The sequence below is a fragment of the Aotus nancymaae genome, unplaced genomic scaffold (genome assembly GCF_030222135.1).
Source record: "Aotus nancymaae isolate 86718 unplaced genomic scaffold, 86718_ANA_hifiasm-v0.15.2.pri h1tg000076l, whole genome shotgun sequence".
Lineage (NCBI taxonomy): Eukaryota > Metazoa > Chordata > Mammalia > Primates > Aotidae > Aotus > Aotus nancymaae.
The window spans coordinates 11670757-11685273 of record NW_026988491.1 but is presented as its reverse complement, the minus strand read 5'-3'; the positions used below and the strand labels follow the sequence as shown (position 1 = coordinate 11685273).

Sequence of the window (14517 nt, the reverse complement as noted above, 5' to 3'; positions counted from 1 at the left end):
AAGAATTACACTGATTAGCAGGAGAATTAGCAGGAGAAAAACATAGAGATTTCATTTACAAGTCACATACACACAGACACACACACACACACGTGCACGCATGCACGCACGCCCAGTGACCAAGACCCTAAGAAGTGACTAGGGATGAGTACTTTTTACCAGGTTGAGCAAAGAATGGCAGTGGTGTAATTAGGAAGATAACATTCATTTAAAAGGTTTGTGGGTACAGATTTCTTTTGGCCTCGGCTCTCCTTATCTGGTAATAAGAATGCCTTTCTTCCTCTGGGCATAGGGAGGGCGTCTTTCCCAGGGGGATTGTATCTCCTGCTTTCCGGAAGAAAAGGAGAGGTCAGAGCACCCTTCCTGCACCGCACCTGCTGTTTCTGGAGTACCTTTAGTCCAAAGAAATCGATATGGCAAAGTGGCAGATTCTGGAGTGATGTGTGCTGAACTCCTTCAGTGGCCTGGCCTGGCCTGGATGGAGAGCGGCAGGCAGGCTCCGGGGAGGAGCAGTAAGGCTGGGTGCTGGGGAGATGTGTGGCCGGGTCACCTGATAAGCATTTACTCCTCCAACCTTCACAAGAACCCTGGGGCCGGGCAGTCAGGTGCGTACAATCTACTGCAGGAGAAACTGACGTTCAAGGTCACTGCATGGTGGGGGCAGAGCCGGGGCTCCAACTCCCCTGTCCAGTCTTCAGCCCCTGTACCCCAACCTGCAGGAACAAGTGAATGAATACAAGAGGCGGGGGCGTACCTGGAGCAGAGAGCAGGGAGGGAAATCAGCAGGGGAGGAGGCCCGTGCAGTTGGCGGGACTGCAGGAGGCATGCCAGGTAGGCTGCAGGGGGAGAGCTTTATTCTGAGGGCAGTGAGAAGCCGTGAGGAGGGGAGGGGGTCAGTGCCATGGAAAACCCACTCTCGACCCTGAGGACAAGCTCCCAGGAGCCCACCCACACCTCATGAACTTGTATGAACAAGGACAATGGGAGGCTGAGACCTGGAGCGAGGGATTGCCCTGGGCAGATGGCAAATGGAGGAGCAGCTTTCAGAGGCCAGGCCGGCTCTGGGTGTGCCCTACTGTGTGCTGCTGCATGCACAGTGGCACATCTGGACCAATTCAACTTCCAGTTCTCTGCAGCCCCAGGTATCTAGTGACAAAGGGTGTCCCAGGGAATGGCCCAGTATGGAAAGGAGCTTCAGTGGTGCCTGGCACATACATAGTAGGTGCTCAGCCAAGACGTGTGTCCTTTTTCCTTCCCATCTCTGACTGTTCCTTTCCTTACCACTCCTGTGCTGAGGCAGGAATCAGCACAGGCTGGGGCATGGCGTCCCAAGGCAGCTGGGCCTGTGCTCCGGGCCGCAGGGCAGGGTCTCTCAGACCAGAGATCAGTAAATATGGCCCACGGGGCACATCCCACCCACCGCCTGTTTTCCTACGGCTTACAAGATAATGGTTTTTACAGATGACCATTTGCAATCAATTTGATGATGGAAAACACTAACTCTAAACTCTAATTAAGCTAATGTGATGCCCCTAAAAAGAACTCTATTCTTCTCATTAGTGGACCTGCATTACAAAACACTGGCCTCAATTATTATCGTTCTATCTTGAGTTTTGTCAATCACAAAACAGTGAAAATCTGTTTTCTCGCTGCACAATGATTTTGCCCTTAAAGCCTAAAATACTGATTCTCTACCCTGTCCTTCCACTCCTCACCCTGCCCGGGGCTCTCCAGATTTAACCAATCCCAGGACTAATGACCCCCATCGGGTCTCCCTGGTGGCCGGTGCTGCCGCCGGTGAGCCCGGACTGCAGGACTGGACGGTGGACTCCCGGGCTGGCCGGCCCCACACCCAGCCTTGCCTGGGGACACAGCTGTCGCCCCAGGGGACCTGTGCCGCAGTGGCCTCGGGGAGCTGCTCTGGCCACTGGCTGGCAGCCTCAGCTCCCCTGAGCACTGAGAACATTCTTTTTTCCAACTCCCTGCAGGAGCCAAGGCCGGCAGCGTGGGTGGCTGAAATCTCCCCGGTAACAGGGTCTGCCCCCTCCTGCTCCCTCTCCGGGCCCCCCACCCCCCACACCTGCTCTCCGGCCCTCAGCCCCTCCCCGCTGGCTCCCTCCTTCGAGGGCTCCATGTCACCATCTGTGGCACAGTTCCTCTCTGTCACTCTCCTGGCCACCCCCTCGTTCTCCTTCCTCCCTCCTCCTCTCTATCCTGCCTCTCTCTGCATCTCTCCCTCTCGCCAGTGTCTCCTCTCCTCTTTCCTCCTCGTCTCCTGTCACGCTTCTCTCATCACTCCCCCCATTCTGCCTCTCCTCCCACTCACCGTCTCCTCTCTCCCTCTCCTCTCCCTCCCTCTCTCTCTCTCCACCTCCTCCCGACCCCCTTTCCCCTCTATTTCTATTGGCTTCTGCGTACCTTGTTCCCCCTTCTCTTCTTCACCCTGGGAAGCTTCTCCCCCCATCCGTGCCCCTGCCCCCCCAGGATGTGTCCTGGAGATGGGGGGTGACGTACCAGGCGCTGGTTGGGAAGTCAGGGCCGGAGACCAGATGGGAGAGGCTCTGTGGACAGCTGTGGCCGAGGGCCTGGGAGGGGACCCGAGCCCGCAGGCAGACTAGAAGTGGGTGCTGTGTGGGGACCCCAGTTAGGAGTGCCCTGGAACACCTGGGGACTGGGCAGGGACAGGGGACAGCAGAATGATAACCAGCCTGGCGACAAGGAGGGGAGCCCTCACCCCATGGGCAGGTAAGGAGGCTGGGGCCCGGATTATGACCCAAAGGGTGGGGTCCCGGAAGCCCATTCTCTGCTCAGGATGAACTTGGGAGGCTGGGACTGGGGATGCAGAGGGTGGGGAGTCCCAGGAAGGCAGAAGGGAGGCCTGGTGGGCTGCAGGGGCGGGGGCATTAGTCTCAGAATCTTGTGCCATGATTCTAGGATCTCAGAATCACAGAATCGCAGGCTGTCGGGGCTGGAGGAAGCCATATGCATCATGTTGGCTTCCCCAGCTCACGTGGCAGCTCTCCTGAGCTCCCCTCCATGCCTGGCCCTGGGCTGGGCACGCCTCCATGTAATCTTTGCAACGACCCTGGGAGGTGGGTCCGCTTGTCTTCCATACGAGGAAACTGAAGTCCCCGGGGGAGAAGTGACTTGTCCAAGGCCACGCAGAAATGTGGCACTGTCTCTGTGCGGTGAAGCCCAAGCCCCCAGCCCGGGCCTGTGGGGTGTGTTCCTGGGATCAGGCCCCAGGTCTGGGGTGCGCATGCATCAGTCGGCATTGACAAGCATAAGCCACGTCTCTTTGCGGGGGAAGGCCCGAGGATGTAGAGAGCCAGGGGCCATCACCCTGCACTATTCAGGACTGTCACAGCCTTTGATTCTTCTCAGCCTGAGGCCTTCAGAGGAGCCAGTGTGGCCAGGAGGTACTGATGGTTTAGAATGAGACAGAAGTGGTTCGAATTCCCACTCTCCAGCTGGGTGACCCTGGGCAACTTGCTGAACCTCTCTGAGCCTTAACTTCTCCCTCTCTAAAAACTCTTCCTCTTGGGCTTCTTGAGGATCTTGAGGATCCGGTGATGTGGGTCTGAGGCTTCCCCCTGGGGACAATGTCCCACTTTGGAGCTCTCTCCTTGCTGCACTGCTTGACTGTTCACATTTACGGATGTTCTGGGTCATGTCCTAGGTTCTGGAGTTAAGAAATACATCATTCAGGGCCCCTGCATTCAAGAGCCAGTGTTCTAGCGGGTAGGAGATGGGCCAATGGATAATAATCAGGGTGCCTGGCCTCCCTGAGCTGTAAGGGCTGTGGGGCTTAGGCAGTCACTCACCCTCTCTGTGCCATCTCCTCCTGAACAGTCCTCCGAGGAGTCCGCCCCCAGCTTTCAGGCAAGCTTGTGCCAAAGATAAACCAGACAGGGAGGAAAAGTCCCTCCTTCCCAAGGATGAACTAGATCAGGCACAGGATTCCAGCTCTTTAAAGAAAAGACGGCCCCTCAATTGCAGGTCTGGCTTACGCGTGTGGAAAACTGTAATTTCCCTGCCTCTGCTGCCTGGGCCGGTCAAACTTTGACTGGGAAGGGGTTGAGATGAGGGTAGAGGCAGGGTTTTCCAGGGGTGAGGGGTGGGCAGGGGTTCTGGGAGGGGCGATTGCATTCCCTGGTATAAAGGTGGGTCTGGCTAGGCATGCCATGTTCCTGCCAGGATGATGTGTGTGTTAGCGCATGCTCTTGTGGGTGCACAGACGTGTGCTGGGCAGGCGTGGTGGGGGGGCAACCTCAGAGCTTACCCTCAGCGGGCTACTTCAGGAGCATCTGTCCCTAAAGCCTGGAAATTGGGCTTGCCCAGCTCCTCGCTTCTCTCTGGAGCCTGGTGCTCTCCTCCCATATCTAGCCCTGGCTTGCGATTGGCCGACCAGCAGGGATGCTATAAAGATCTGTGCGTGGTACAGGGTGGCAAGGTGGCCAGTGGTGACGCGGGTCCCCCAACCAAGGAGGCAGGACTCTAAGGTCCCAGGCTCCACAATTCCAGGTCTAAGAAGGACTCATTCTAACATTCCGAAATCCTAACATTCTCTGATTCAAGGACACTGGGTATAAAATCCGATGGCTCTAAGATTCTCTGACTGTTCTAAGATTCAAAATTCTATTTTTAGCCCTCTAAGGTCCATGAGGCTTTGAGTCCATGATCCTCATAGTTCAAAGCCCTGGGGGCAACTGGGAAAGCTGGATACCAGGTGGGCACTCAGGCGGGTGCCTTCCCAGGCCTGGCTTTGGTTTGCCAGGCTGTGGAATGGGCATAGAGGTGAGGTGTGGTCACTGCAGGTCTTTCCAGATTTGCCCCTTCCTAGCTGTGAATAGAACATGTGACCTCACGTTTGCTCCCCATCTGTGCATTGGGAGTGACAGTGGTGCCTCCCTCATAGGACACCCTAGGATGCTGCAGTTCACGAGCTTAGCCTGGCACCTGGCACAGTCAGGCCTCAGTGATGAGCAGCTGGCAGCCCCGTTGGGATCCTCTAGCCCACTGTCCAGGTACCCCTCCCTTAGTGCTGCTGTCCCAGGCTCAGAAGAGCTGATGAGGGGTTGAGGAGAAGGATGGGTTGAGGATAGGTTGGGGGATGACCCAGGCTCAGAATCCTCTTCTTCCAGCTCCAGGAACAGGGAGGAGATGCTCTGAGCCCAGCCAGCTTGGGATGCATTTGGAGACTCCGTGGCCTAGGGGTTCCTTGCTACCCCTGGCTTTGCCCAGCCTGGCACTCTAAGTCCATTCATCAAATGAACCTTCTCTGGTTCGATGCCCTTTGCAGCCCCAGGTCGTTGGGGCAGGGGTAGCCAGGCGTGCTCAGAGGTGTTTGCATTTGGGGTGCCTTCCCTTCCCAAGAGCTTTGCACCTCAACAGTGACGTCCGTATAGGGCAGTGCAGACCGCAGCTCCCACTGGAGGGAGGAACGAGTGTCAGGGAGATTAGAGGAAGGGCTTCTCCTCTGACAGATTTCTCTTCCTTTCAGGGTTTTCTGCAGGGAGAATCTGAGGACAGCCAGGAGCCAGGGGATTGGGGGATCATTAGGAAGAAGGGCTGCAGTGCATGGTCCAGGCCACAGAGGAGGCTCCTGCTTCCAGCCTGGCTCTGCCTGGGCCTCCTCCTGAGCGTGGCTTTCCGCGGCGGGTCCTGCCATCCCCCCTGGCATTGGAATTGGTCCACTCCAGGCTTCTCTGGTTCATTTGATGCCTGACACTGAGGCAGAGCTTGTGCCTGTGGACGAGTGACGCCGGGAGGCAGTGGGGAGGGTCCGAAGCTGGCTGGAGGTTCCACATGGGAGGGGATCAGAGTCTCGCAGGGGAGCCCCGAGGAGCCCCACTTCTTATACGCAGGCGTGGGATGAGAAATGCACTAAGAAAGCCCGTGGAGTGCAGTCCTTTCTGAAACTGGTCCCTTCTCTGGGCGGCCGGCCCCACCAGCCAGTGGGAGGGGCTACTCTTGGATAGCACCTACCAAGAGAATCGTAAAGTTCTCCAACCCCAGCCGGGCCTCTGGGGAGAAGGGACCTCAGCAAACCCAGGTTTGCAGCCAACCTTCCTGGGCAGGGTCTTTGGGAGGGGCACAGTGGGATGGCCCAGGCCGAGGAGGTGCCTGAGGGCTCTGACTCCCAGGGGAGGGGACGCCTGAGCCTGTGGTTCTTAACAGCATTTGGAACCTGAAGACTCTGATAACAGCTCTGCCATGAACCTTCACCTGGAGTTTAGGGCATTCATGGATCCTCTGAGGTTCATCTAGGGAGCAGGGTTCCAGGTGAAGGTCCTGTGATTTGAAGCAGTGTTTTTCAGATGCGAGGGTGAGACCCGTTGGTGGCAATGCAACCTACTTCTCAGGGCTCTGCCAGCGGGGGCCTCACCTGTAGACAGGGCTGGTACTGGTTGACGAAACGGTGTGACTTCATGCCGCACAGCACACCCTCACTGCATGATGGAGCCTCCCTGAGCCTCGGTTTCCTCATTGGAGGAAAGGGGATACCCCCAATCGGCCTTGTGTGGCTGTGCAGGGTGAATGAGATGGTGAAATCTCTCAGATGATGGGAGGATGGGCATGCAGCATGATGGGAGGGGCAGCAGAGAGAAGGCCATCCTCTGCCATGATTGAGCTGTTTTTCCTTCGCCCAGGCAAATAGCTGACTGCTGACCACCCCCCTCGGCCATGGACACGCTTCATCCATCACCAGTGTCTACGACCTCAGAACCTGAGAATGCCTCCTCAGCCTGGCCCCCAGATGCCACCCTGGGCAACGTGTCAGCAGGTCCAAGCTCGGCGGGGTTGGCTGTCAGCGGCGTTCTCATCCCGCTGGTCTACCTGGTGGTGTGCGTGGTGGGCCTGCTGGGAAACTCGCTGGTCATCTATGTGGTCCTGCGACACACGGCCAGCCCCTCGGTCACCAACGTCTACATCCTCAACCTGGCACTGGCCGACGAGCTCTTCATGCTGGGACTGCCCTTCCTGGCCGCCCAGAACGCCCTGTCCTACTGGCCCTTCGGCTCCCTCATGTGCCGCCTGGTCATGGCGGTGGATGGCATCAACCAGTTCACCAGCATCTTCTGCCTGACCGTCATGAGCGTGGATCGCTACCTGGCCGTGGTGCATCCCACGCGCTCGGCTCGCTGGCGCACGGCTCCGGTGGCCCGCATGGTCAGCGCGGCCGTGTGGGTGGCCTCGGCCGTGGTAGTGCTGCCCGTGGTGGTCTTCTCGGGAGTGCCCCGCGGTATGAGCACCTGCCACATGCAGTGGCCCGAGCCGGCGGCGGCCTGGCGAGCCGGCTTCATCATCTACACGGCCGCGCTGGGCTTCTTCGGGCCGCTGCTGGTCATCTGCCTCTGCTACCTGCTCATCGTGGTGAAGGTGCGCTCCGCCGGGCGCCGGGTGTGGGCACCCTCGTGCCAGCGGCGGCGACGCTCCGAGCGCAGAGTCACGCGCATGGTGGTGGCCGTGGTGGCGCTCTTTGTGCTCTGCTGGATGCCCTTCTACGTGCTCAACATCGTCAACGTGGTGTGCCCGCTGCCCGAGGAGCCTGCCTTCTTCGGGCTCTACTTCCTGGTGGTGGCGCTGCCCTATGCCAACAGTTGTGCCAACCCCATCCTTTACGGCTTCCTCTCCTACCGCTTCAAGCAGGGCTTCCGCAGGGTCCTGCTGCGACCCTCCCGCCGCGTGTGCAGCCAGGAGCCCACTGCCGGCCCCCCGGAGAAGACTGAGGAGGAAGATGAGGAGGAGGAGGATGGGGAGGGGAGCAGGGAGCGGGGGAAGGGGAAAGAGATGAACGGCCGGGTCAGCCAGATCACGCAGCCTCGCACTAGCGGGCAGGAGCGGCCGCCCAGCAGAGCGGCCAGCAAGGAGCAGCAGTTCCTTCCCCAAGAGCCCTCCACTGGGGAGAAATCCAGCACACGGCACACCAGCTATCTGTAGGGGCCTGGGGAGAGCCAGGGTGGCCCGAGGAAGGGGCAGAAGCTGTGGGTGTGCTTGGGGCATACTTCTCAAGGTGCCAGAGGCCCACGATGGGATGTTGAGGGGCCTGGGCTTTGATGCTCTTGCTGCCAGGACTTTCTGTGTGACGTTGGGTAGGTTTCTTCCACTCTCTGGGCCTGGTTTTCTGCTCTGTGACTCAGGGATAGGAGTCATCAGCCTGGATGAGCTATGTCAGATGGGAGGTCTGCAGGGCACTGCTGCTGGGCTGATCTTGCTGAGCGGGACCCAGATGAAGAGGTGGGTGCAGACTGGCCTCCCCCGCAGGGATGGAGTGTCTTGGGGGATCAGCCTGAATCTTGGCCCTCAGAGGGATGAACCAAGGCTCCTTCCTGGAGACTGAGGGAGGGACCCAACCCATGAGGACTGGCAGAGTGTCTGAGGAGCACTGTGGGGAGAAGGAAGAGGAGGGGAGAAGAGGAAGAGGAACACAAGGGGGAAGGGGAAGGATGAGGAGGGGGAAGGGGGAGGATGAGGAGGGGAAGGGGGAGGATGGGGGGGAAGGGGGAGGATGGGGGGGAAGGGGGAGGATGAGGAGGGGGAAGGAGGAGCACAGATCTGTTTCCTGGAGACATCTTTGGCCTCTCTGGGCTGAGCACAATGGTAGCATCTGTGAACCTGAGTTGCTGATAATGGCCCCAACCAGTACTGAGGAAAGGACACGGCCAGAGTGGAAGGGCCAGGGTGGAATGGCAAATGCACAGAGTATAGACAAGAATAGTCCCCGAGGGGCCTGAGAGTGCTGCTAATAAGGACTCAGGCTTTAAGAGAAGCCCTAGGGTGGAGCTGGCTACCAGGGACATTGGGAGGCCTGGGGTGCTCCTGGGGGGTGGGGAGCAGGCCTCCCCATGCTCTAGAATCCTGGGGACTACAGGTTGGGAGGCCCAGGGAAGACAAGAAGAGGCTGAAGTGGGACCGTGCAGTGGGACCATGGGGAGCAGCCACTGCCCAAGGCTGGGCCTAGACTCCCTCCCAGAGCTGAACCCTCAAGCTGTGGCGAGGCTGGCCCTGGGAGGGTGTGACCCCCGGGAAATCCCTCTGCTTCCCCACCTCCTGCAGAGGGCAGGGGTCCTCAGGGAAAGCACAGGAACCAGACTTTTGGAGACTTGGATCTTCAGCACACCTCAGGGGCCTTGGCTGGCTTTGGCCTTCCAGGCCTCAATTTCCCCATCAGCAAATGAAGATGAATCCCAGCTTGGCTGCCTCCTGGGATCTGAGGAGAAAATGAGTCATGTGAGGTAACTTCCAGGCTCCCTGCAATGGGTGGGGTGGGGTGGGGTGTATCAGATTATAAAGTGGGGGTGTCCTCCTCACCCCCAGGCTAGCCCTACACCCCCTCTCCTTCATCAAGTGGCCTGTGTCTGTCCTTTGGGGTGAGGACACTGTAGACTGTGAGAAATGGGCAGTTGGGGGGTCAAAGGCCAAGGGTCAGGGAGGCAGAGTGTGGGGAGAGTGTGGGACCCTCAGAGGGGAAGGAAGTTCACAAAACCACATCTTGTGTGGAAATGGAGGCTGGAGGCCCAGCCCTGGGGCTTGGTCTGGGGTTCCTTAAGGAAGAGCTGAGGGTCTGAGGGAGGAGGGACACCCTGGCCTTCTGGACTTCTCTGGATGGCCCTGCCTTCCTGATGCCAGGACAGGAGAGCAATGTCCTGGAAGGGTGCTGGGAGGCTGCTCAGGAAACTCTTTGCTGCTTCTGTCTCTAGCTCTTGTCAATAAAGATGGTGACATCTGATAACAGCTGTGGCCTGGGCCAATTTCTCCACCAGATATGCCACCAGATGGGTGTGAACGTATAGGTGTGCATGGGCTCTGTACACCCTGGTCTCTTCAGGTGTGACCTCTCAGAGTCCAGGTCGTTCAGGGGACATGGAAGATACCCTTGATGGCCCTGAGCCCACATCGTTATAGACCTCCATCTAAAAGCAGTAGATGTCCTTTCTCCCTATCATCCAAATATCAGATCTCAGGGAAGAAAGTGGATTGGCTCCAACTAGGTCACATGATGGTCCCTTGGGCCAATCACAAAGACACAGTGATAGGGTGCCATGATTGGCCGGGTACAGGTCATGTGCCCACACTGCCAGCCAGAGAGAAGGTAGGGCACTGTGATGGACAGTCTGGCCTGGTCCGTGGGGCAGGGGTGTGTCCGGGACAGCCTACTAATGGCTAGGGGAGGTGGGCCAGGCACCAGCAACCAACAACATGTGGGTCTGGGTGTGTGTGGGGTTTGCTGTGTGTGGCTGCCTTTGCTGGTGTGATATTGTGTGTCAAGGTGTGTGTGAGTCCAGTGCAGGGAGCATAGCAGGTGGTTGGGACATCTTAGCTGCGTCCATGAGTGAATGTGCATTGCGGTGTGACACACGGCCTGTGTGGAATTGGTGGGAGTGGAGGAACTGCTGGGGCCCCAGCATTGCGTGAGAATGGCTCCTGGGCAGGGTCCCTCCTCTGCCCCTGGCAGCCCTTGCTTCCCCACCACACTGGGTGTCCCCGCCAGTGCCTGCTCACATGCAGCCTGTGTGTGCGTGTCCTTGTCCCCCACACATTTGTGTCTGACAGCCTTGTGCTCCCAGGGCCTGGCAGTGCTGTTGTGGCCTTTCTTAGGACTATCTGGAATGAATGAACAAAGGGAGCTGCTGCATGTCACAACTCCAGGGGGGCCTGTTCACGCTGTGCCTCTAACCTCCTGTGAAACTACATGGTGGCGCTGAATAAATGAGTGATAGGGGACGGGAGTGCTGAAGGAGCTTGTATGGGGGTTTGGGGCTAGAATCTGTGGGTGAGGGGAGCCTTTGGGGCTGTAGGGTAAGGGGAGGCTCTGTAGCTGTGAGCTGGAGCAGGGAGGAAGGGGTGATGATAACCCACCTTGCCCACTCCTGTCCTCCTCCTCCAGCCATTGAGGTTGCTCAGACCTAAGCCTTTACCTTGAACTTGTCTCTCAGAGGTGGTTGCCAGGCAACAGCCCTGGGCCACCAGGCTCTGGACCTGGACTTCCTGAGTCAGCATCGGTATTATCAGAGGGGAGCTGGGAACCCGCAGGGCCTGGGGCAGGAAAGACCACACCCCCAGATCTTTGGGATCCTCTTTACCTAGAAGGGGTGGGGCAGGTGGAAGCCACTGGCTCACAGGAGCTGACAGCCTGGACTTCACAGGATGAACACAGAAGAAAGCACGGAGACAGGCCGGGCATGGCGGCTCATGCCCATCATCCCAGCACTTTGGGAGGCCGAGGTGGGTGGATCGCTTCAACCCAGGAGTTCGAGATCAGCCTGGGTGAAACCCCCATCTCTACCAAAGAAACAAAAAATTAGCCGGTGTGGTGGTGTGTGCCTGTGGTTCCAGCAACTTGGGAGGCTGAGGTGGGAGGATCACCTGAGTCCGGGAGGCAGAGGTTGCAGTGAGCCAAGATCGTACCACTGCACTCCAGCCTGCTGACAGAGCAAGACTCCATCTCACCAAAAAAAAAAAAAAAAAAAAAAGGTCGTGGGGCCAAAGGCAGCAGGCCTGGACCCTAGGCCTCCCATAGCAAACCTACTGTGTGGCATTGGGCCATTTATTCACCTCGGGATGTAGTTCGCTTAGCTAACAAAGGCTTTTCTGAGCACCAGCTGTATGCAAAGCCCTGGCAGGCGGCTGGGGTCCAGCGCAGGCAAACAGACACGGGTCCTGCACTCTTAGCACTCACAGGCAACCAACACAAGGAAGTGTAGCCCAATTTCACGGGTTCAGGGCGGAGGGAGACATGCAGCGTGCTCTGGAAGAGCCTAAGGAGGGCTGGAGGCTGATGGGAGCTGCATCTAGAGTGGAAGTTTCAGCCTAAGTGTTCCAGGCAGAGGTATCTGCATGTGCTAAGCCTTGAGCTGGAAGAAGGCAGTGAGTGAAAGGAACAAAGGTGGTAAAGAGTCCCCTTTTTCAGGACAGAGGCTGCGTCACACAGGGCTTCCTAGAGCATCCATTCCTGTTAAGGCTGAATTGTATCCCCCGTGAAATTCCTATGTTGAAATCTTTACCTCCAGAGCCTCAGAATGTGGCCTTATTTGGAAATGGGGTCATCGTAGGTGTAGGTGGTGAAGAGGTCATACTGAGGATGCTCCCTAATGCCATACAATTGGTGTCCCTAAGAAAGGGGGAGGCCAGGCGTGGCTGCTCACGCCTGTCATCCCAGCACTTCGGGAGGCCGAGGCTGGTGGATCACCTGAGGTCAGGAGCTCGAGACCAGCTTGGCCAACATGGTGAAACCCTGACTCTACTAAAAATACAAAAATTTGCCGGGTATGGTGGCGTGTGCTTGTAATCCCTAGCTGCTTGGGAGGCTGAGGCAGGGGAATCACCTAAACCTGGGAGGCGGAGATCATGCCCCTGCACTCCAGTCTGGGAAATAGAGCAAGACTCCATTTCAAAAAAAAAAAAAAAAAAAAAAGGTGGAGATTCAGATACAGACAGGCACCCAAGGAGACACCACATGAACATGAAGGTAAAGAACAAGGCACCTGCAAGCCAAGGAACGCCAAAGATTGCCAGTGCAGCAGAAGCTGGGAGCAGCCCTTCCTTCCCTTGCAGCCCTCACAAGGAACTAACCTGCGGTGGCCGAACCTGGACTTCTGCCCCCAGAACTGTGAGACAATCAGTTACTGTTGTTAAAGTCACCCAGTGCGTGGTGCTCTGTTAAGGCAGGCCTAGCAAACTCCTAATTCCCAATTGCAAAATGGAGATCATGGCCCCTTCTCTCCTGGGGCTCCCAGAGGACCAGTTGGGTTAACCCATTCATTCCTTCAAACTCTCCAACAAGAATTTATTGGGTGGTTGCTGTTATAGTGAACACTAAGTTTCTCTTCAAAGAATCAGTATGTCCTGATCAGCTCTCTTATACTTTAATTATCTATTTTAAAGTTTAACTTCCTTAGAATTCCAGTAAACAACCTTCTCCACCGGTTCTAATCAGTAGTTCACATCTGCTCTCCCCCCACCCCCCCCACCCCTGTCCTGACTCATCCCGGTCACCTGATCACCTCTGGCTACCTGCTCTGACAGACCTGTAACCATCCTCCCTGCCAAAACATCCACCTGCCACTCAGCCCGGACCCCCGCTCTTTCTAAAATAGCCAATCGGTATTAGTCTAGCTTGTGCGGTCTAACCCTAGCCAATAGGGGATGACAGCAGTAGGGTCAACCCCTGTCAGCAGTAAGTACCTCCTCCTCCATTGTCTAAGTGAGTAGCGACCATGATTGCTCCATCCATGCACTGCAGCCTTCTATAGAAGTGAACTGCCTTTCTGGGATGATTCATCTTCCAGTGCTATTTCTTTTGTGGCATTGAAATTTTACTTATAACATTGCCAACTGCAAAAAGCTGAGGGCAGAGAAGTCCAGTACAAGGCCTATCTGTCTTCCAGGAACCAAGGAAGTGATGGTGATAAGAGGGCAATTCTTTTTCTTCTTCTTTTTCACTTTTTACTTGAAAACTTTATTAAAGGATTAAACCTGAAAAAAGAACAATCAGAATACCAGCTGTAAGGCTGGTTGCCTCACCAGGAGCTCGGATGCACACCGCCCTCCTTTTGTCTGAAAGCTCGGGCATGTTCCCTTCTCCCTTTCTCGCACAGTCTGGCCTTCCCTTAAAGAACCCAGTATGCAAGCGGGGTCTTGTGATTCTAGCCAATAGCAGCCGAGTCTTTCTAGCCAATAGCAGCCAAGTAATTCTAACCAATAGCAGTCAAGTCCTGTATGCAAACAAAGGCTTGTAACCTTACCCAATAGTAGTCCTGCTCTCCCACAACCAATCGAGCTCCTTCACTCCCTATAAAACCCCACGTCTGAGAGGAGTCCATGCGACTTCTCTTGCCCCTCCTGTTGGACCGCAGAACCTTGCCCCGGAGCCTGAATAAATTCCTTCATATTGGATCTTCTTGTGTTGGCCTCAGTTTCTTCCTTTTAAACTCGGCAAAAACCCAACAACAAACCTTACACCAGCCCTTTGCATAAAGCCAGCAAGAAAAAGGAAAGAGAGAGAAACAGAGAAAGAAGAAAGAAAGAAAAAAAAGGAAGGAAGGGAGAAAAGAGAATCAGTCCTCTTCACTTCTTCCCAGAGACTTAAGTGGGGGGAGGGAGGAGACCCAGAGAGCAATTCTTAAGCACACGAACTCTGCAAGTGCCTGGGCTTGAATCTCAGCTCATCTTCTCTAGCTCTTTGATTTTGAGCCAATTAATTAGCCTCTCTGTGCTTGAATTTCCTCCTCTCAGAGATGAGCATGAGGGTAACTGTCCTATTGCTAGGAAGTTTAAATGAGTTAATGTTTGCAACAGCATAGGACAGCACCCAGCACACCATGGGTGCTGTGTGTTACATCGACACGAGGAGAGCTCCAGCAGGAGCAGGAATCCATCTGCGGTGGGGCTGAAAGTGTTCCAGAAGGGATTGTAGTTCAGATGAGTGAAAAGAGAGAACCAGAGTGTGTCCACAGGGAAGGCATAGACCTTCCAGTTCCCGAAGACATCTCTGATACGAATTTTACCTCTGAA

At 56.3% G+C, this 14517-nt stretch overlaps 1 protein-coding gene across 1 annotated transcript; it reads left to right on the top strand.

Annotated features, from left to right (window-relative positions):
- Positions 1–2226: 2226 nt before the first annotated feature.
- On the top strand, positions 2227–8407 carry SSTR3 (somatostatin receptor 3). Its single transcript, XM_012476348.2, has 2 exons — positions 2227–2745; positions 6654–8407. Exon 2 carries the CDS (start codon positions 6688–6690, stop codon positions 7942–7944), a length of 1257 nt encoding a protein of 418 aa, XP_012331771.1. The 5' UTR covers positions 2227–2745; positions 6654–6687; the 3' UTR covers positions 7945–8407.
- Positions 8408–14517: the final 6110 nt, after the last annotated feature.

Excerpts from the sequence above, each read along its gene's own strand:
- SSTR3 (XM_012476348.2), top strand. The coding sequence starts at position 6,688 with ATGGACACGCTTCATCCATCACCAGTGTCTACGACCTCAGAACCTGAG.